We start from the raw sequence: 22,916 nt of genomic DNA on the forward strand, positions 1-22,916 counted from the left end.
AGGGCCACAGCCAGCCTGTCCTCAAAGAACAGGCCAGGGCTTTCGGCAGGGACTTCACCGATGTCCCAGCCTGACCCTCCAGGACAGCTGACCATTCTGCTAAGACCATCTGTCTAACCGCTTCTTGGTTCAGAGAAAGGAGTCACTGTGGCTACAGCCCAGCTTTCCAGGGAGAGTGAGTGCTATCACTTTTTGCTAGGTCCCCAGGAAGCCATCTCCTGCCCCTGTGGAAATGCCAATACCACCCTGTGTCTCGCAAAACCAGAAACCGACCCGCAGTCATGCCACGAAAGAACACAAACATACAAGCAAAACCTGTTCTAGTGGAGGGTTTAATTGATCCTGCAAGAACCGTGTTGATGGCTAGCCAGTGCCCGCCTCAAGCCCTGTGGCAGTCTTTGGGATGCTCTGGCAGCCAGACTTGGGTATTCACTAGAGATCCAACACATTCCCTCACCCGTCCTCTCCCTAGGAGGCTTCAGTGGGCGTGCCCTCTGCTGATGCCACGGGTTGCTGCCCAGTCCATCCTTCTGGATGAACTGCTTGATTTTCCTGTTCAGCCCTCATGCACGGCTCGGAGATTGGCCTTTTCTGCAGGGGGCATCATCTTGTCTCATGCTTGTCGTGTACTGGACCCTCTGGATGCTGAATAAAGTCAGTGGACCTTGCCCTCGAGGTGCTCACAGTCTGCTGGTGGGGGGCAAACAGACAGACAGACAGCAAAAGCACCAAAAGACTGCTACAGCAGGGGTTGGCAGGGACGGGGAGAGCGCAAAATCCATGGAAACTTAAGTGGTATATTTAGAAGAATGACTTTCAATCTGCTCAAATGAGAAATGGATGATCTGTAAAACACTCAGAACTATTGATGATTCACCAGCATGTGGCATCTCCACGGCTGAGCACGCTAAGCTAGTGAGTCAGCCCCAGCAAGAGAGAGACCCACAAGAGGCCGACTGTAACGTCACCTGTGCATATGCCCAGGGGCTCCTGAATCCAGCATAGGGAACAGTGCTTGTGACCGGACGTCGCAGCTCAGAGAGACCCTGCTCAGGGCCTTGAGGACAGGAGGAAACCGGATCATAGGGAAAGAAGAACAGTGACGGCAGCGGGGGACCATTCACTCTTTCATCTAACAGGGGCTTCCGGGCACTAGGACAAGGTTCTGAGATTCGGGGATAACAGTCGGAGCCCCCGTCTTCAGTGAGCTCGTAGTCACTGCACTATAATAATTATACTACCATTTCATAGCACTATAGGAGCTCAGTGGGGACCTAAGTGAGGGAAGCTGGGGAGGCTTCAAGGAGGAGGTAACAATGAAACAATCATAAGATAGTTGAAAGAGACAAAGACTGAGCTATCAGTTGGCTGGGGGTCACAATGCAAGGGACTCATTATGCGGGACAATGGCACCATAGTGCTCATGAGATAACTACCTCCTGATAGGGTCCGGACACAGAACAGGAACTCTTGTAAAGACATCTGAGTCATATCAGGGAAAAGCTAACATAGACAGATTTCCCCTTAAAAGCTTGAAAACATACTCAATCTACTTCATGGAAAGAGTAATGCAAAATAAAACTACACTAAGATAGTATTTATCACCTATCAGATTGGCAAAAGTCCCAAGTTTGACAGCATGCTCTGTTGTTGAGGTTTTGAAAGAACATTCTCATACGCTATGAGAGGGAGAGCATATTGGTATAATCCCTAGCAATGGAAAATTTGCAACATTTGTCAAAATTTAAACTGCATATACTCTTTGACCTAGCAATTTCCCTTGTAGGGATTTATTCTACAGATACATTTACACACTTAGGAAATGTTATATATATAAGATTATTCATTGTGCCATTATTAGTATAAGACTGGAGATAACCCAATGTTCATATTAGGAGACTGGTTAAGTGAATTATTTAATATTAAATAATATTATACAACTTAAAAAAAAATAAAAGATCTCCAAGACAAAAGCTAAGTGAAAAAAGCAAAGTACAGTATAGTATGTAACAAGCTACCTTTGGTGTAAGAAAGGAGAAAAATGGGAATCTATATTCATTGATTATATATTCATAAAATGCTTAAGTATAACTGTCAGGATACGCTAGGTTATGCTGCAGTAACAAGTGACTAAAATTTCAGTGAATTATACAGCAATTGTTTTTTGTTGTGTGCACTTCATGCCCATTCAAGACTGGCTGCAGCTCTGGCCCCCTCACTGTGAGACCCAGGCTGATAGACCATTAGGGAACTTTGCAGATTTCATGGCAGAGGGAGAGGGACATGGCACCATGAATTAACTGGCTGTTAAATCTACCACCCAGGTGTGAACCAAACAATACTTCTGCCCACTTTTTGTTGGCCAAGCAAGTCACATGACCACTATTGAGCACAACAGGACAAAAATGTATATCCTGTATGGAAGAGTACCATAAATCACATGATCAAGCCTGTTGACAGGCTTCTATAAGCATCTCACTGGGAGGGGAAACAACTAATTTTGAACAATAATGCAATTCGTCACTAAGAAATTAATGGAACAGTGATTACCTGTGGGATAAGGTTGAGGAAATTGGTTGGATAGGAGATAGGAATAAGATGGACACTTTCACTTAGCACATATATATATTTGAATATATATGCTCCATGCTCCATTCAAAGAAGAGTAACTGCTGGGAACACCATGGAAGAGACAAGTCTGGATCTACTTTATCTGGTTTGAGGACCCAAGTGACTCACTGGGGAGCATCGTAGCCCCTGGGCCTTCACCCAGCGTGGGATACCAGGGACCCAGGATAGGATAGATAGATAACAAACCTAGGGCAGCTGGCAGGCGTGTAAACAGCAAGTGATTAAAACTCATGGGAAACCAGAGTTTAGCACCTAGAAGGCAAGACCAAGAATCAGATCTAAGAGAGAAGGGAGGTCATTAACTTAAAAATGAACTTTAAGGTTGGAAACTAAAAAGATGGGACATGGGTCAGGAGGTGGAGTGCAGGGTGAATGGGGGAGCAGTTCAAGGCCAAAGTCAAGACAGCAAAAGGAACAAAAGCCCCAGGTTTCCGGGCTATGAGCTGAGGTGTGGCAGTCCAAGAGCTGAAAGTTTCTGGGAAGGACCCCATAGTAGCCCAGAGCCCACCAAAGGCTGGGCCCCAAGAGCACTGTGTCTGGGATTTCAGAATTCATCCTGTGGCTCCCGGTGGTATTACCAGGAGTTTATAATCCACAGGGAATCTTACAGAGGAGGGTCCCAAAGCCCACCAGAGGGCAGCAGGGATTGCATGAGGGGTTAAAACAGTTACCTGTGCACACAGCTCCTGCACTTGCAGATGCTCTGGAGACGCCTGTGCGGGCCTTAGTGGCCTTTGCATGGAGATGGAGGGTCTCCATGAGACTGGGTACATGGTTGATCATTCTCTCCTGTGATACTGCTTTCTGTCTTCCAGTATCATTTCAACCCCTCGCAGTCTGTCCTGGTGATGGAAGGTGACGACATTGGGAACATCAACCGTGCCCTCCAGAAGGTCTCCTACATCAACTCCAGGCAGTTCCCAACCGCGGGTGTGCGGCGCCTGAAAGTCTCTTCCAAGGTCCAGTGAGTGGATGCTGGGCAGCCTGGGGCTCAGTCAAGGCATCAGCGACGGTCCCTGGGAATGTTTTCTCGCAAAACAGGATTCACCTCTCTTCAACTATTGGCAGCTTCTCTGCTCTCCCTATGAGGACACCCCAATGGATCTGTGTTCTCTTTTTGTTGTTTTTTTTTAAGTGAAATATAGTTGACATACAATGTTTTGTTAGTTTCAGGTGTACTGCTTAGTGATCTGATATTTACATACACTATGAAATGATCACTATGATAAGTCTGGTAACCATATGTCCCTATACAGAGTTATTACAATGTTATTGACCATATTCCTTATGCTGTATGTTACAGCCCTGTGGATTTTTTATTTTATAACTGGAGGTGCGTACCTCTTAATCTCCTTCACCTATTTCACCCCACCCCCAACCCCCTCCCTTCTGGCAACCACCTGTTCTCTGAATCTATGAGTTTGTTTTTGTTTTGTTTTTCAGATTCCACATGGAAGTGAAACCATACGGTCTTTCTCTGACTTATTTCACTTAGCATAACACCCTCTAGATCTATTCGTGTTGTTGCCAATTGCAAGATATTTTTTTCTCATGACTTAGTAATATTCCATGTGTGTGTATATATATATATACATATCATTTATTATTATTATAGCATTAATATGTGTTAAATATATACTATATTACAAATATATATAAATATATATATACTACATATATATACAAATATATATATATACACACACACCATAAATATATAAAACCACATCTTCTTTATCCATCCATCTATCCTTGGACAGTTAGGTTGCTTCCATATCTTGGTTAATGTAAATAATGCTGCAATGAACATTAGTGTGCATATATCTTATCGAATTACCATTTTTATTTTCTTCAGGTAAATACCCAGAAGTGAAATTGCTAGATTATACGGCAGCTTTATTTTTAGTTTTTGAGGGGAACCTCCATACTGTTTTCCATAGTGGCGGCACGAATTTACATTCCCACCAATAGTGTTTAGAGGTGTTTAGTGCCTTTTTAGAGTGTTTAGTGCCTTTTCTCTACATGCTCGCCAACACTTTTTATTTATTTTATTTTTGATATTAGCCATTCTGACAGGGATGAGGTGGTACCTCATTGTGGTTTTGATTCACATTTCCCTGATGATTAGTGATGTTGAACATCTTTTCATGTGTCTGTTGGCCATCAGTATGTCTTCTTTGCAAAAATGTCTATTCAGGTCCTCTGCCCATCTTTTAATTGGGTTATCTGTTTTTTGCTGTTGAGTTGTATAAATTCTTTGTATATTTTGGATATTAACCCCTTACTATATAAGATTATTTGCAAATATCTTCTCCTATTCATCAGGCTGGCTTTTTATATTGTTGATAGTTTCCTTCACTGTGCAAAAGCTTTTTAGTTGGATGTAGTCCCATGGGTTTATTTTTGTTTTTGTCTCTGTTGCCTGAGCAGACACATCCAAAAAAATATTGCTAAGACCAATGTCAAAGAGCATACTGCCTATGCTTTCTTCTAGTTTTATGGTTTCAGGTCTTACTCATTTTGAGTTTACTTTTGTGTATGGTGTGAGAAAGTAGTCCAGTTTTATTCTTTTGCACGTAGATGTCCAGTTTTCCCAACACAAGTTATTGAAGAAGCTGTCTTTTCCTCATTTTATATTCTTGCCTCCTTTATCATTGATTAATTGACCATATATGCATGGGTTCAGTTCTGAGCTCTCTATTCTGTTCCATTGATTTATGTGTCTGTTTTTGTGCCAATACCATACTGTTTGGATTACTCTAGGTTCGTAGCATAGTCTGAAGTCAGGAGTGTGATACCTTCAGCTTTGTTCTTCTTTCTCAAGATTGTTTTGGCTATTTGAGATCTTTTATGGTTTTAAACAAATTTTAGAATTATTTGTTCTAGTTTGGTGAAAAATACCATTGGCATTTTGATAGAGATTGAATTGAATCTGTAGATTGCCTTGGGTCGTATGGTCACATTACTAATATTATTTCTTCCAATCCATGAGCATGGTATATCTTTCCATTTGTTTGTAATGTCTTTAATTTCTTTCTTCAATGTCTTGTAGTTTTCTGAGTAGAGGTCTTCTACCTCCTTGGTTAGATTTATCCCTAGGTATTTTATTCTTTTTGATGCAATTGTAAATGGGATTGTTTTTTAATTTCTTTTTCTGATAGGTTGTTGTCAGTGTACAGAAACACAACAGATTTCTATATATTAATTTGTATCCTGCAACTTACTGAACTCATTTATTAGTTCTAACAGATTTTGGTAGCATCTTTAGGATTTTTCTGTGTATAGTATCATGCTCAACAAATGTTTATTAATTGAATTAAATTAACCAACCTAGCCTTGATAGAGCTCCTAAATACCATGAGTATGCAAGAGAAAGAAAAGTCATGGTTCTTGTCCCCAGGGATCAGAGTTAAATTAAGGAGATGAGACCATCACTGTGACCTCTAAATAACACCCTTACTGGCCTATCAAATCATTTCTCAGCCAAACAGCTGCTTGGGAGGGCAGCTAGGAAGGGGACCCCAGAAAAACTCCTGAGAATCAGAAAGGGAGTCACCTGGCACCTTCAGAAAGACAGGAGCAAGTGTTGGAAAGATGGGTCTGCTGACTGCCATGTTGCCAGGGCCTGGGACAGATGCCAGGATAAAGTCCACAGGCGGCAATTACATTCAACAGTTCTAGTGATGGAGAAAGTGCTCCCACCTCCACACTAAAGGCCACCCCTGGAGGCTGGGGGTAGGGAGCCGGCACCTCCAGGTCAGCGCCACACTGCAGTGAAGAAGAGGGACCAGACTGGCTAGTCTCCAGCCCTAGGACCAGCCTTCCATAAACTGGCAAGGGGAGGGGTGTCCTCTGCAAATGGTAGGGTTGGTGCCACAAAGGCAAAAAGTCTGGGAGCCCGAGCCGACCACTTACTTCCACACCTTGCCCACCCTGGAGAAGAAGTTGGAGTGTCTCAGCCTACCCTTCCCCCAGGAGCTTTGCCAAGGGATGCAAGTTGATGGCTGCCACCAGCTGGAGTCCACCCATCATTCCCAGAGCATCTCTCTAGACCCTGGGGTTCTCCATTTTAGCTTAGGTCTTTGGTCTAGATGATCAGCAGAGAGTGCCAGTGACACACATGCCTGATGAGGTCTGATGACACTGTCAGATCTGTCAACATGTACTGAGCTCCAACCATGATGCAGGCTCTTGGGCAGCTTCCTATCTACATGTCATCTGCATTTAAGCCTTACTACTAGAAGGTAATTAATTATTCATCCCCACTGTATAGATGAAGAGACTGAGGTTCACAGGAGTCGTGCCCCTTGCCCAGAGCCTCCCAGTCCAGGAGTGGCAGAGCCAGGCATGGACCCTTGCCTGTCTCACTTCCGAGGCTTTGCTCTTGTTGTCACACCACTCTGGCTCCCAGATATTTTTGTGGCAGTGTATCAGGAAAAAGGAGTATGATTACAATAGCAGTCTGCTGGCACATCTGGAAGAGGCACCGCACTTGTGTGATATCCTTGTAGAGAGAGAACATATACGCTGTTCCGGCAGGCAGGAGAGTTTAGCCCTGGGGTCTCACTCAGTAAGATGGCTGTAACTAACCAGCGAGACAACAATTTATTTACCAAATCCTTATGCACATAACAAGCAGTTGCTGTCTAATTAATGTTGCCATTGATTACTTTGTTAAAGGATAATTAAAGGTCTAATGGTTGCTTGTTGGTGGTATAGAAAATTCCTATTTCACCCAGGAGCTAATCCTTTCAAGTCCCTAGATTGCTAGTAGTTTTAACTAAAATGTGGCTTTGAATCTGGATGTCTGTTGACATCCTCAGAGGCTCTCGGGCAGTCAGGATGTCTCGTCGAGGACTAGAGGTGGCTGTATGTATCTTTGTCCATGGCCGGATGATTCCAGGGTTTGCTCTTCAGTTGCCGTGACTGCTGTTTTCCCAGGTGCTTTGGAGAAGATGTGTGTATCAGCCTCCCTGACGTGGATGCCTACGTGATGGTGCTGCAGGCCGTCGAGCCTCAGATCACCCTCCATGGCACGGACCGCTTCTGGAGACCCACTGCCCAGTTTGAAAGCACCAAAGGGGTTACCCTCTTCCCCGACATCAAGATTGTGAGCACCTTCGCCAAAACCGAGGCCCCCAGTGACTTGAAGACCACAGGTACAGGCGCACACTGGGTTGGGGGGGGTGGAACCTTAAATTCTCACATGAAGTATAATTCTCGTCAATCACACTTCGGGACAACTGATGTATTGTTCACCATAGCGGGGTAATTTATGATAACGGAACAAAAAAGCCTGGAAACAATGCAGATAAATAACAGAGAGGGATGAATGGCTTAGAAAATTGTGGCACCCCCATAGAAGAGGTATGATGTTGGAGGGAAGGCACTTAGGCCAAACAGTAAGTTTAAAAAAAAAAAGCAAGATGCAAATTACAGAGTAGCTACGTGTAGAGTGATCGCAACTCTGTCAAGAAAAAAATATGTAGAAAAATGCCCAGAAGGAAACACACCTAATGCTAACAGTGATATTCTCTGAGAAGCAGGAAAAGAGCCAATTTGTTTCTGCACCCCTTCACTTCTCTACAACTGCAAAATGTTCTGTAGTACACGTGTATTATTTTGGTAATGAGAAGAAAGTTAAAGAAGCATGGAGAAAAAAATAGAGCTGCATCTTAATGTATACCCCGTAAAAGTCTCCTTCAGCGATATCCCTCTCAACGCTTGGAACTTTCCAGTTGTTCTTTCCAACAGTTTCATTGTCGGGAGGGCTGTTCAGTAAAAGTAATTTGAATTGTCTGCCAGGAAGAAACACTGAGTTGCACTGAAAGCTACAGTATATTCGGCTGGTGGGGGGAGAGGGATGGAAGGATATGGAAGGAAGGCAGGAAAACCTGGGGCCCAGATCTACGGGAGGAATACGAGTTTGAGAACCATCCTTTGCTGCCTCCTCCGAAAGAATGTTTTCAACTCTCCCTCTCCCCCTCCCAAAGCAGCTGCTAACGATGGGCTAGTGCCAGTGGCACTGAGTTCCCGAAGGGCTGCTTCTGTAATAATCCTAACTACCCCCTGCCTTAAACCATGCTGGTCCCCAGCAAATGGGATGTCTGGCAAGACAGCCCTTCTTAGCTCACAAAAATAGATGGTGTTATACCACCTGTCTGGGCAGCACCGTTTCCCGGTTACACTCCAAGGTGCATTAGGTCGTGTGATCTTCCCTCTTGCCTTCATCTGTGGCTAATATCAGACAGGAAAAGAAGGGCCTCCGACTGCGGTGGCTGCAGGCTGTAGCTGAGAGTATCTGGATTCCCGAGGCCTGACATCAGCCTATAGGCAACGCAGGGACAAGCAATTATCTGGGTCCACATCTCACCTTCTGTTTATGAGAGGTGCATGCAGACTGCATAGCCGAGTGCCCGAGAACTATTGTTAGTACTTCTAAAATTTCACTTTTATCGTTGTAAGAATAATCATTATTATGGGTGCCATAAACGAGCAGGCTAATGGCATGTGCCACCCGTGACCCTCTCCACCACCATCTTCTGCCCTCATCGACTCACTCTTTGTGCTGTTTCAGTACCAGTGACATCACACCCCTCTCTCCCTCTGTGTTAGCTTACATGTCTACTCACTCTCTACCCTCGTCCTGGAAGGTCCCTCTCTGTCCCGTTCCCCATTATTGCCGACAAAAATCTCTACCTTCAACCCCTCTTCCAGAAGACCCCACCACCCTGACCCCAGGCTGGTACTCTACACGCCCAACCACTCTGTACACTTCCAGCCACTAGCGCTCTCTCTCACACACACTGGCGAGCCCTCAGTAGTGATTATCTGTTTATTAAACCTGACAAGGATCTCCTCCAGAGCCCAACTTATTGATTTGCCAGTAAGTCCCTGAGCCCAGTACAGTCCCTTCGGCACAGTGGGAATCAGGGAAACTGATGGAAGATTTTGTCCATATGCAAGCGCAAGAGAACGAGAGAAAATGGTGGGGTGAACACGCCCCCTACCTAGGGTGAGCAATCAGTCAGCATTTGGGTCATAGGAGCCAGGATGACCCAACCTGACCTGACAAGAGTACAGCTCCCAAGAAAACCAAGAAACCACAGGCCATTTGAAAGAGAGGTATACGTGTACCATTATTAATGACAGACTTCGTTAAGTGTATATTAATGTGCTTTTAGATTTTGCCAACGCTACACGAAGCCATTGAGATTGGCAAGCATTTAAAAAGTAAGTGTACGAAATTATTTATAACAACATATATCCGTTGAGAGCAAAAAATGTTTCTGGTATCCCTTAAAAACTAAACAAAACAAAATAATTATTTAAAATAGCTCTCTCATCTTTAGTGAATCCTTTCAACATTTGTTTTCATAAATGTTTTATCATGCACAAAATATACCAGTCTGCTTAATGAGTAAATATACTTGTTCACAAATTTTTCAATAAAAGCCCACAAGATCAAAAATATCCAAAGGGGCTTCCCTGGTGGCGCAGTGGTTGAGAGTCCGCCTGCCGATGCAGGGGACACGGGTTCGTGCCCTGGTCTGGGAAGATCCCACATGCCGTGGAGCGGCTGGGCCCATGAGCCATGGCTGCTGAGCCTGCGCGTCCAGAGCCTGTGCTCCGCAACGGGAGAGGCCACAACAGTGAGAGGCCCGCGTACCGCAAAAAAAAAAAAAAAAAAATTCAAAGACCACCGGCCCAGAGGTTGAGACTTTCACAAAGTGTGGGATCAGAAGGTCGTGGTTGCCGTCCAGCTCCTCCCCTGTCGTCTGTGTGACCCCAGGCAATCCACAGCACCCCACCCCATGGACTGTCCATTCCCCCATCAGTGAAATGGGAATAGTAAGAGTACCTCCTCTAGTGTCTGTCTGTTAGGATTTCCTTTGCACTGTGCCTAGCGTATAGCAAGGACTCCGTAACTACTAATCACTTTTTATTTTAAAGTAGGATTTTCATTTAGGAGTGCCAACCTGTCCAGCATTCAAATACTCAGACACTCCCCTGGGAAACTTGGGGTCATAGTATCAGGCAAGGACAGCTAGGCTGTCCAGGAACCAGAAACACAGGAACAAGGGTTGGAAAGATGGGTCTGCTGACCGCCATGTTGCCAGGGCCTGGGACAGATGCCAGGATAAAGTCCACAGGCGGCAATTACATTCAAGAGTTCTAGTGATGGAGAAAGTGCTCCCACCTCCACACTAAAGGCCACCCCTGGAGGCTGGGGGTAGGGAGCCGGCACCTCCAGGTCAGTGCCACACTGCAGTGAAGAAGAGGGACCAGACTGGCTAGTCTCCAGCCCTAGGACCAGCCTTCCATAAACTGGCAAGGGGAGGGGTGTCCTCTGCAAATGGTAGGGTTGGTGCCACAAAGGCAAAAAGTCTGGGAGCCCGAGCCGACCACTTGCTTCCACACCTTGCCCACCCTGGAGAAGAAGATGGAGTGTCTCAGACTACCCTTCCCTGAGGAACTTTGCCAAGGGATGCAACAGCTTGCCAACTAGACTAACAAATTTACTTATTTAATTATATCACCAGTGCAGCTCCACTTTAGCAATGTATCATTGCCAGCCCCTCAGATACTGAAGAGTTAGTCATGCAAAGTACTTCTGCCTTTCAGAAGCTCAGAGTCTGCTGGGAGAGACAGAGAGAGACACACACCATGACCATGCAGGGAAAGCTATGAGAGCCTGATGGAGGGGCACTCATCTCTGGTCCCAAAGGAGACCAATCCTCCTTGAGCGTCTATTCTGTGCCACACATTGTTTTCAATCTTCTCAATGCCCTTACCCTCTTTACAGATAAGGAAATTGAGCAGGAGGTGGTTTCTCTAATACTATATGGCTTCTCAGAAGCAGCGCTGGTATTCAAATTCACATCTTTTTTTTTTTTTTCTTGCGGTACACGGGCCTCTCACTGTTGTGGCCTCTCCCGTTGCGGAGCACAGGCTCCGGACGCGCAGGCTCAGCGGCCATGGCTCACGGGCCCAGCCGCTCCGCGGCATGTGGGATCCTCCTGGACTGGGGCACGAACTCGTGTCCCCTGCATCGGCAGGCGGACTCTCAACCACTGCGCCACCAGGGGAGCCCTCAATTCACATCTTTTGACTGCTGTGTTCATGTTCTTCACATAAATTCGTGCTGCCCAGCCTCAGGGGCTGCCTGGACATCCATCTGAGCAGTGGAGGTGATATTTGGGATGCCCCAGCCTCTCCTCCTGACCCAGCCTGAGCCTGGGGTTCAGTGACGGAGGAGGAGGACGGTGTGTCAGGGCCACGACCTGAGCTGTCCTCACTCCTGTGTTTTCCATGTGTCTGTCTTCCTACAGCTCCCAAACCAGCAGTTTTTGAAGAAATGCTTCACAACTTAGATTTCTGTGACATTTTAGTGCTGGGAGGGGACTTGGACCCCAAACAGGAGTGCTTGGAGCTCAACCACAGTGAGCTCCACCAGCGACACCTGGACGCCACCAACTCCACGGCCGGCTACTCCATCTATGGTAAGGCCATGCTCAGTCCTGCACCCAGTGGTCCCTTCTCAGTGGCCTTGTCCAGGGAGTCATGAGTGTGATGGCAGTTCCATCTCCTGTGGAGGTGGGTCAGGAGGGGACTCTTGACCTCAGAGCGTGGACTTCTAGCCCCTCCTTTGGCGAGCTATTCCAGTATCCTGGGGACTTGGCTCCCGTTCCACTCCTGGGGAAATCTGTAGAAACTGGGCGGGTGCCTGCTCTTACCATGTTTGATCTCAGATTGAGGCCAAACATTGTGGTCAGAGCCCAATCTATGTGGAAATTCCGTGCTTCAGTTTAATTGGCTCCTTAGAATGTCTGCACTGGCACACTGTCTGCCCCTAAACACCCTGAGCTCTTACCCTCACCGACTTCAGGAGACCCACACCACCAGCAGCTTCAGCCTGTCTCCCCAGCCCCTCTTCTGCCTTCTTATGACAGGTGTGGTCTCTTGACACAGGTGTGGGCTCCATGAGCCGCTATGAGCAGGTGCTACATCACATCCGCTACCGCAACTGGCGTCCAGCTGCCCTGGAGGCCCGGCGGTTCAGGATCAAGTGCTCGGAACTCAATGGGCGCTACACCAGCAATGAGTTCAACTTGGAGGTGAGTGAGTCCCGCAGTTGTGAGGGAAGCCCTGGCCTGCCCATTCATTCACTTCGCTTATTCGGGAGAACTGCGGCCACTGGTCCACCTGCCACTCCCGGTCCACAGCATCCCTCCCTGCTCTTCTCAGGTCAGCGTCCTCCATGAGGTCAGGGTCTCAGACAAGGAGCACGTCAACCACCTCATCGTGCAGCCTCCCTTCCTCCAGTCTGTCCAGCACCCGGAATCCCAGACTAGCATCCAGCGCAGTTCAGGTAGGTCACATGGGAGGAGGGACCTCGGGACACCAGGTGCTGATGGTGACTCAAGACCGTCCACTCAACAGACAGTTAGGGTGCAGCAGCCAGAGGCGCCCAGAACTGAAGGAGGTGCTCGGCCATGGAGAAGCTATGGGCCTGGCTCTGGGGCACTCATGGCCTCAGGAGGGCGCAGGTCAAGTACACAAGAAGTTATAAGAAATGTATAATAGCAGATGTTACAAAGGGCTGGGGTAAAATTTTGCAAGTCCTTTTAGACCCAACTCAAAGCTACATGCTGTATGTAGCCTTCCCTGAGCCCCTCACATACGCTCACACACACGTATGCACCATATTGCAAAGTCTCCCACCCTTACGTCTGTTCCAGTACCTTCCATATTGTCTTCCTATCTGGCGGGCACTTCTGTCTGTCCCGACTGAACTCCACAGTTTCTAGCTCTCGTGGGGAGGGGAAGGGGGCTGCCCTATGCTTTGATGGAAAAAGCAAGAAATCAAAGAGAATGTGCACTTATTGAGCACCTACTATGTGCCTCTGTGGAAATTCACATAGATGATTTCATTTGCTCCTCGCTACTTCCCATGGGATAGGAATGATGAAGTCTACTACATAGATGAAAAAAGTGAAGCCCAGACAGAGTAAGGTTCTGACCCAGAGCTCTCCAACTGGGCAGTGTAGGGCAGATGTTAACCTACACATGGATGTTTCAATCGTGTTCCATCCCAAGGGTGAGCTAGTCCCTCGCTCACCACGTCCTGCAAATTCCTTCCTCATTCCAGTGGTCCCGAGCATTGCCACGGTGGTCATCATCATCTCCGTGTGCATGCTAGTGTTTGTCGTGGCCATGGGCATGTACCGGGTCCGGATCGCCCACCAGCACTTCACCCAGGAGTCTGAGGCTGCCAAGGAAGCCGAGATGGATTGGGACGACTCGGCACTTACTATCACAGTCAACCCCATGGAGGTAACAATCGTCACGCGGGCGCTGGGAGCTCAGAGCGGGATGCCTCTCCTCCCCCCAGCTCCATCCTTCCTGTGCCAGAAGCCCTGCCCAGCTAGCCCAGCCCCACTGGTCCTTCCCTTCTCTGGGCTCCTCCAGCCTCTCAACCTGCATGAGCCACACTTACCCACCAAATACATTCACTGCTTAAAAAACGTGTGAATTGCTCTCACCCAACAAACAAAACCAGACATTTCTTAAGGCAAGCAGCCACGTAGTGTCTGTCCCTGGCCTCCCCTGTAGTATTTAGCTCAGAGCTGACTCACTCTCAGGGACTCAGTATTGAATTTTTGATTAGCTACCAGTATACATTAGATGGCTTTGCTCCATCTGCCTGCAGAGCTCACTTAAAGACTCAGAATATGTTAATACAAAAACCCAATGGTAATACCCGCCATTTATTGAGCCCCCATCACGCCAGCACTGCACGAGGTCCTCAATACGCACCATCTCATTTAATCTTCCCAGCAACCTGTGAAGTGGGAGTCACCCTCCTCATTTACCAAGGTAGGACCAACTCAGAGAGGGAAAGTAAAGTACCCAAACTCCCAGAGCTGGTAATGTCACCACCAGTATTCAAACCCACGCCTGTCTGATTCTAAAGTTATCTTTCCAGTGGCCCATCATCCCCCAGAATCCACCCATGAGTGTCCAAATGTCCCTGATCTGGACATAGGACACTCAAGAAAAGCCGCTTCCGTCGGGCCCTTTGGTCTGCCCATGGCTGCTGGGTGGGGGGAAAGGCAGGAGTAAGAAAGCGAGGGAGTCAGTGGCCATGAGGAGGAGCCACTGAGGAATGAAAAGTATCCCAGCCAGTCCCCAGTTTCCCCGCCTCACCTGGCCTCCTGCTCCAACTTCAGAGCCAGCGTGCCAGTGCAGGTCAGCTCGTCCCAGCGTGTGCTGTAGGTATAGGGCTGAGCGCACCACTTTGGGGACCCCAGCATTTCCACCTTCAGAGAGCTGAGCCTTGGGCCTAGGAGGCAAGACCATTATGCCAGGAGCGCTCTGAGTACCCGGCCACAGCGTGCTCACCAAGGGCTAACGTGGTGATGCCTGCAGTCAGTGAAGCATGAGCAGGGAGAGCCTTTGGGGCTGTCCAGGGACGATTTCTTGGAGCCTCAGAGAGGCCTTGAGAATGAGTAGGATCTGGGGGAAGCAGAGGTAGAAGAGAAAACACTCCAGAGAGGGGATGTAGCCAAGCATGGGCTCACAGCTCTTATGGCTGGTTTATGAACTCCAAACATAAATCCAGAAAGAAGATTTGACTGGAATTGCCGAAACGCTGGGGGGAGGGGGAGGGGACTGGAAAAGCATGGGGTAGAGATTGAGGACACAAACCCCCAGGGGTGAGGGGCAGGCGTGGAAAATGAGGACCGTGAACTTTGTCCTTCTGAAAGGAGTAGTTTTGAGGGGCGGCACAGCCGAGTCTTGGCTTAGAAGACCTTCTGCTCCCAGAGACATTAGTTTCCCACCTGGAAGAGGGGTACAAGCTTAAATGCTATCCTCGCATTGAGAAGCAAGTCACTAAAGACTTGGACACCTATGTAGATAGGTTTCAGAAATGCCAGGAAAGAATCGTTGGCCCGAAAGCCTCCCTGAATGATGGATGGGATCGGCCTAAATGTCCAATGTTTAAAACGCAACGATTGGGCTTCCCTGGTGGCGCAGTGGTTGAGAGTCCGCCTGCCGATGCAGGGGACACGGGTTCGTGCCCCGGTCCGGGAGGATCCCACGTGCCGCGGAGCCGCTGGGCCCGTGAGCCATGGCCGCTGAGCCTGCGTGTCCGGAGCCTGTGCTCCGCAACGGGAGAGGCCACAACAGTGAGAGGCCCGCGTACCGCAAAAAAAAAAAAAAAAAAAAAAAAAAAAAACCGCAACGATTTACCTTGAGTTGGGGTCCGGAATTTGCCATTTCTTGTCTTTGTCCTTAGCCCTCCGATTGGTCTTTCACCAAAGGACTTCCGTTCCAGAAAGCCTATCTCCCGGCCCAAGGGTTTAGCATCAAGGGAAGGAGTTCCAAGGGGCCCTAAATGTCTCCTTAATAGAGGGAGAAACTTAAGCTCCAGCGTGGCTCCTGTTTGACCCCTGATGAGCGTTTCCCTTCTCTCCCTGCCATCCAGAAACACGGAGCCCCAGGGCGTGGGGAAGATGAGACCGAGGAAGAGGAGGAGGAGGAAGACCTAAGCTCGAGCAGCAGCGACTCCGAGGGCAGTGACGAGGAGGACGAGGAGGAGGGGGCGGGCAGGGGCGGACACGGGCCGGGCGGAGCCGCGCAAGCCCAGCTGGAGTGGGATGACTCCACCCTCCCCTACTAGTGCCCGGCCGTCTGCGCCCGCCCACGTGTCCCTTTTGGAAGCCCCGCCCCGATGTACGCCCCAGCCTATCGCGTCGCCTCTGATTTCTATGACAGGTCCCGGCAGGCCTTCCCCAGCACCCTGGAACCCACCCTTTACGCCTTGGGTACTCCCCGCGTCCCAGCCCTGGGGCGGTTCCCAGAAGCCCAGCGTCATCCTCACTGGGGACTTCAGGGGGGACTTTGTCCTGTAGCCCCCACTTCTCTTGCACTGGGCTCACCCAGCAGCCTGTCAGTAGATCTGTGGGTACCGTGTTTGCTCTCCCCTGCAGGGGAGAAGGTCAGCCTTCATGTCGCTCCCCTACCTGGGCTCCACGTTCTCAGGGTCCTGAGGTTCCAACCCCCCGTGCGGGCACTGACTCCGTGGTGTCTCCACACCGACCATCAGTTCTTCGCACCTGCCTCTCCAGGCTGCTTCCTACAAGCAGGATGGTCAGACTCCACACACCCGAGGTCTAAGTCCTCAACACTTCAAAAGAACGTCCGGACCGAGGTGGAATTAAGTTTGCAGGGAAGGGTTTGCCTAGGCTGTCCCCACGGCTCCCCACCACCACACACACGTGCTCTTCCATTTTGGCGAGCCTTTCCCTTTGTCCTTTGTGAGGCCACAGAAGCTCATATGAAAAGTCCGAAACCAGGAGCAGGCCCTTGGCCACAGCAGGGCCTGGTTCCAGCCAAAGTTCTCCGAGAACCTGCCTTCCTGGCAGCCACTGAGACCCACGGTGCTGCCCTGCTGGGGGTTCCCACCACATGACACCACGAGGGCCAGGAAGCATTGCACATAGCCACTGCCCTGGGTGACAGCTGTGACAAGCCTACAGCCAGGGGTCAGAAGGAAGGGCTTCATGGTGGACGCAGAGCTGGGTGACAGGGGTGGCTGGGCTCTCCCGGTCCAGAGGGCGACCCCAAGGTTGACAAGGCTCTCACTGTCTAGTCTTAGGGTCCCTCGTCCCCTAGTTCACAGTTTTGCCTCTTGAGAAGATACACTCCTCTTGGATGTTTTGGAACAAGCATGAACTGCGCCGAGTCTAAAATAAGAGTTTGGAGATTTAACTGCTAGAAATTCGAAGCATCTTTGCCATGATAACAGCTTCTTTCTTCTTCTCAGAAAAGGAGCAATGCTTTGGGTGGAGGGCAAATACATCCAAAAACCACTTCCTTCTTTCCTTCTTCTTTGTTTTAATAAGGAAACCTTTTCCATCTCCATCTTAACATGGACACTTTTGGAGGAGAACTGTTGCTATAGTAACTGGTCTGTGATCTTTCCTGGCGGAGAGTATAGCAGGCAAGAGCTAGGGCTGTTAGAGGACTTCCATGAGGCTCTAAGAACGTCTTTGTTTCAAATGTCTTGGGCTTTTTTTGTCCTCAATATGTATGACCTGTCCCCTCTCTCCCCCACCCCAACTCCCAGCCCATCCCGTACTGGCACGGGCACAGAGCTGGTCCCTAGGCACAGGGTATTCAGGTTCAAAAGAAAGGTCGGAATCTGTTCATCCTACTCCCTGTGTCAGAGAGACACAGCTACTCTCCTACTCAGAGAGAGCTTAGGAAGGGAGACCACCATCAATGTCTTTTAGTCTGACCTCCACCCAGTGAGGATCCGTGACAGGTCTTTGTAACCTTCTGATTTGAGGAAACCACCTTAGGCAGCCTTTTCCTTCGCCTAACGTGTTTTTTGCATCTGTTTCCTCCTTTGAGCCTCACAAGAATCCCATGAGGGAGTGGGGAACGCCTCTTGTTAGACCCATTTTCATGATGAGTAAACGGAGGTTCAGAGATTCAGCATCTTGCTCAGAGTCATTCCGAGGCATAGACAAGGCGGGACTCCCCACTCTTGGCCCAGATTCTACCTATTTGTATTCATGCAGCTAAGAGGCATTGCTGAGGACCTACTACGTGCTAAGCGCTCTACCAGCAGCTGTGGAAAAGGGAGAAAGCGGACGAAGCTCCTCCCTCAGAGGACTTGATAGCTGCAGAGGAGAAACAGTCAGGCACAGAAATCATACAAGAGACAAATGCAGAGGGAGGGAGAGGAGAAGTCACAGGAAGAAGAGGGACACATTTGCAAACTCAACGCATGCTCTGATTTTCCCCTCCTTAGAAAAGACGCTGGCAGGAGTTTGGGGCTTTATATTCATTGAATGGAAATAGACACCTCTGTGAATATTCCCAGTCAAATAGCCCTTTTCTATCAGGCAGGGTCTGCACACCTAGAAGGAGAAAATCTTGGATTTGTAGTCCTCACAGTCCCCTTAGTTAAATAAAAAGAGACTTTTTAGCCAGGCATTTAGGAGCTAACAGAATTCTTCCAAAATTAAGGCAGTAAAATGAGTACTGTATTTATAGGTTTAAAGCCAATTCTTTTTGAATTGGATTTTGATTGAAAACATTGAAGTCCGGTGTTCATGAGAGTGCTTTCTTCTGCTAGGTCTTTCGGTTTGGCTGTGGTGGGGAAGGTGGTCTGGTGCCCTCCAACTGCCTGCTATGGCTACATCACTTATTCACGGCTCGGTGAGCTGCCTGGGGCATGTGAAACCATTTTGTGGGGTTTTCAGGGCTGGGAGGGGCAGGGGGAGGGAACAGGTGAAAGTGGAGCTTGGCCAGGGCAGCAGAGTTGATTCATTTGTGACTGGACTCATATGTAGAGAAACAATGGGGTCAAGTCCCCTTATTTCCCACTGAGCCCTTTCCATCAACTCCTGCCGTGGAAGGTCACCCTGCATGCCAGCCCCAAGGACAAGGCACTTGAAGTGAGGCTGCTGGGTCAGTGGGCATTTATCATGTTCCCAGCACCCTGCTCAGCGCCATGGGTGAGAATAAGAAGGGGAGAGTATATAAAAGTAGCAGAAGCTTCGGGGAGTATCCAGGTGAGTGGTGAGTGATGTGATCTGCCCTCTCGCAGGGATTCTAACCACAGGTGGAAAATGCCACTCATAAGGCCAGCGTTGCCCAGGCTCCATCTGCTGGCATCTGGGAACCAAAACTCCCAGATGGCCAGATCCCCTGTGGCTTCTCACCCAGACAGCAGCAGCAGTACATGTACACTTGTACTGGGGGGAACAGCTGACCAGTTTGGCCACAGGCCAGACCAGTGCTTGTCTTGCCAAGTGGATGACCAGATCCTGCTCTCTGGAAGTTGCAAATACATAGGCGGAAACCTCTCACGTGACTCAGGTGACAGGGAGGAAGCTAAAGAAGAGGTTGAGGTGAAGAAGCCAGTACAGAATGGCTGCCCTAGTGGAGTAAAGCAATCAGCTAGTTGGCCATCTGTCTTAAAGAACAAGAAAGGTATATTCTAGTAGGTTTCATCAAATGCTATAAATCTGACCAAGGCCCCAGTTCATCTAGCTACCAAAAACATGGGTTCTGCTTTCACCACCTCTCTCGTGAATGTACACAGCCATGCCATCAAGCAGGGCTTAGCCCACCCACCTCTGCTTGTAGCAAGGGCTGTGCCTGGTGGACCTGGACCCTGCAGGGAGTCGGGCTCCTGAAGGGGAAGCAATGTCCTCTGTTCCTATACAACAGGGACGGGCGAACTTCACCTGTAAAGATCCAGTTAGTAAGTATTTCGGGCTTTGCAGGCCATGTGGTCTCTGTTGCAGGTATTTGACCCTGCCACGGTAGCATGAAATGAGCCACGGACAATATGCTTAGATGAATGGATATGGCTATATTTCCCAAAAAACTTTATTTATGAACACTAAAAAGAAGCAGGCAATTTGAATTCATATTGTTATCACATGTCACAAAATTTTATGACTCTTTTGATTTTTATTTTCAAGCATTTAAAAATGGAGAAACCTTTCTGAGCCCACTGACCTTTCAAAAACTAGCAGCCGGCCAGATTTTGCCCAGGGGCCATGGTTTGCACACCTCAACCATGTGTGTGGGGAAAGCAGCCTTCCAGCTGCCAAGGGAAAGCAGATTACTATCTTAAGCCCTCCCATCAGCTACCCCGTGGTCTTTGCCTCCAAAATAAACAGCAAATAACACCACAGTCCTTAATTAAGCTGTTTTTAAAATCCATGTTCTGGGGGGAAACCAAAACCAAAACCAAAAAATACTTATTGCTTGTTGAATTGCCTCAAACGCAGGCAACCATTCCTCAAGAACTGAAAGGCTTGGGTCCAGGAACCCGCTGACCTTGGAATACAAACCCCATTGAGCTAAGGGCTAACTCCCAGGCCCAGGGCCTTCCCCCAGTGACTCAGCCCATAATGATTTCTAAGCAGGAATGTTCATTATTTCAGACTGATTTCCATTCAGCCCTGCTCATGCCATCACTCTAAAAATGATCTAAAAGTCTTGTGACTGTTTGAATCAATACAGCATAATCAGTAGAAAGCCTGCCCCGGCACACTTCAAAATTAGCATTCTTCTTGGCTGTATGATTCAGTTTTAGCCAAAGGAGGACTTTTTCTTAACTGTCCTCTCATTTAAATTAACCAAATCAGTTTTACAAAAAAAGTGAGAGAGCTGGTCTAATCCTCTGAAAAAATTTACCAGTGCAAACTAGATGTTTTTCAGGGAAGATCATTCTGAGGCCTTTGGGTGATCCCCAAAGCCTCCTGCCATGTACTCTGGCAGGCTACGGATGCTACACCATTCTCTAGCTGCATCAGACATTTATCGAGGCTGACAAGCCAAAGCCCTGGGCACAATTTAATTTTCATGGAACCACTTTCCGTTGTCCAGCTGTAGGCAAAGGAAACGAGTAATGAAAGTTTTGAAGCCTACTCCAGCACCTTCATTTCCCTGCCTTTATTTGCTTTACTTTATACATGTATTCTGTACCTGTTTTATAGATCTTGCTCTAGTTTTCCTTTGGGCACCAACCAGAAAGAAGAGTTAGTTGACTTGGTAAGAAGTGAGTTAGAAGCCAAACTTGACTATCCCAGGGAGATGAAAAGAGACAGAAGATGTCACCTCCACCAGCACCCCAGAAAGCAATCAGACACCCCCATATGCCATCAGTGAACAGATGGGATTCCGTGTTTGCAGCTATGTTCAATGTAATTCAGCAAACTCTTGCTCAGCGCCCGTGGTGTGCCACCCCCGGTGCCAGGAATGGGGAAGGGAGGATGGATGAGTCGTGGCCCTGCCCGTGAGGATCTCCTGGGCTTGCAAGCTGCTGGGATGTTCCCTCTGCCCTGCTGGAGGCTGTCTATGAGCCGCCAGGACTGGGGGGACAGGAGTTTGGGGTTGGGAGAGGGGGGATAACTTGCTCTGGCAGTTCTCCACCCTAAGTCAGGTGGTAGGTGTGATTCTGGGGGCCCTGCCACACATTGCTGAGGCCAAGTGGAGAACTTTCTAGGGAAGCAGGCAGTGCTTCCCTATGCGTTTCTTAATTCCACCCCAGGCTGACTCGGTTCACCTGCTGAGGGAAGCCAGTCACCCTGCCTACGGGGCAGAAATAATATGGCCAAGGGCTAGGATTCAGTGAAAGCAACCAAAGGAAGTTCTTTTTTGGTGGGGGGATTTTTTATATATATATATATATTCAAACAGAAAGTCACAAAAATTACAATCATCGTCATCAATTCACTCAGTCCCATGTAATTAATTTTTTTTCATCTTGATCTTTTGTTAGCACTTTTATGAATTCATCAGTTTTCCATTAGAGTTCTGAAAATGCTTATTCATTCCGTTCAGCAGTATAGTCAGTTACCAGAAACCTGTACTTGTCAGTCTTTTCCATGAATTCCTTGAAGATGAAACCCTTTTATAGGAACATTTCTGCGAAAGCATCAGAGTACACCCAGAACTGTCTGTAAATGACAAAAGACTTTAAAACGACCACGGTTAAAGATTTGATGAAAGTTCATAATAATGCAATTGACAAGGAAATTTCGTTATTTCTGAGATATACATTTCAAAGGAAGTTCTTACATACCAAGAGCAGGCAGCCAGACGTCGGAAGTTAGGAAGGGTGACCCAGATCCAGGGACCAGCATGAAATCCCACAGCCATGGAACAGCCTGAGTGAGTGAGCACCTCGGAGGCCCCAGGTCAGAGCTGGAGAGGGAAGCAGGGCTGACTCCGGGGGACCCGCTGCAGGCTCACACCCCACCCTGTGGAACCCAGGTGCTCAAGGTATCCTTGGGCCAGAGCAGCAGCCTCACCTGGGAACAAATGAGAAATACAAATTCTCGGGCCCCGCCCAAGACCTGCTGAACCAGAAACTGGGGGTGGGGTCCAGCATCTGTGTTTCAACGAGCTCTCTGATTCTGAAGCAAACTAAGGTTTGAAAACCACGGATGTAGAGGGTGAGAAGAAGGATGTAAGCTGGCATTGGGATCAGACCACTGTTAGCAAGATAAGAAAAGAATTGTGTAGTGATGAGAGGGGGCCAAACAGACCGCCCCACCCCCATCCCGGGCCCTCTAGGGTCTAAACCACGCTCCCTGAAGCAGTGGTTTCAGAGAACCCTGGTCCTAGTCCCAATTCCACTCCGCCCCGGGGCATGAGCCACTTCCTGCTGGTCTGGCCCCATTCGTCCTGGAGAAAGACACAACCCAGGAGAAGCTGTAGTGAGGTCACCCAGCCCTAGGGAGGCC

General features: G+C 48.4%; 1 protein-coding gene across 1 annotated transcript in view; it reads left to right on the top strand.

Annotated features, from left to right (window-relative positions):
* Nucleotides 1-21,903, top strand: part of CLSTN2 (calsyntenin 2) — a 622,407-nt gene extending 600,504 nt beyond the window's left edge. The window contains exons 11-17 of the mRNA XM_082625773.1: nt 3,447-3,595; nt 7,573-7,790; nt 11,964-12,134; nt 12,604-12,749; nt 12,880-13,003; nt 13,784-13,968; nt 16,124-21,903. Of these exons, the coding sequence (XP_082481899.1) occupies nt 3,447-3,595; nt 7,573-7,790; nt 11,964-12,134; nt 12,604-12,749; nt 12,880-13,003; nt 13,784-13,968; nt 16,124-16,318 (1,188 nt within the window). The 3' untranslated portion in view covers nt 16,319-21,903. The remainder of the gene's footprint in view (nt 1-3,446; nt 3,596-7,572; nt 7,791-11,963; nt 12,135-12,603; nt 12,750-12,879; nt 13,004-13,783; nt 13,969-16,123) is intronic.
* The last annotated feature ends 1,013 nt before the right edge of the window (nt 21,904-22,916 follow it).

This window comes from Mesoplodon mirus (assembly GCF_964341445.2).
Source record: "Mesoplodon mirus genome assembly, chromosome: 6".
In the NCBI taxonomy this organism is placed as follows: Eukaryota; Metazoa; Chordata; class Mammalia; order Artiodactyla; family Ziphiidae; genus Mesoplodon; species Mesoplodon mirus.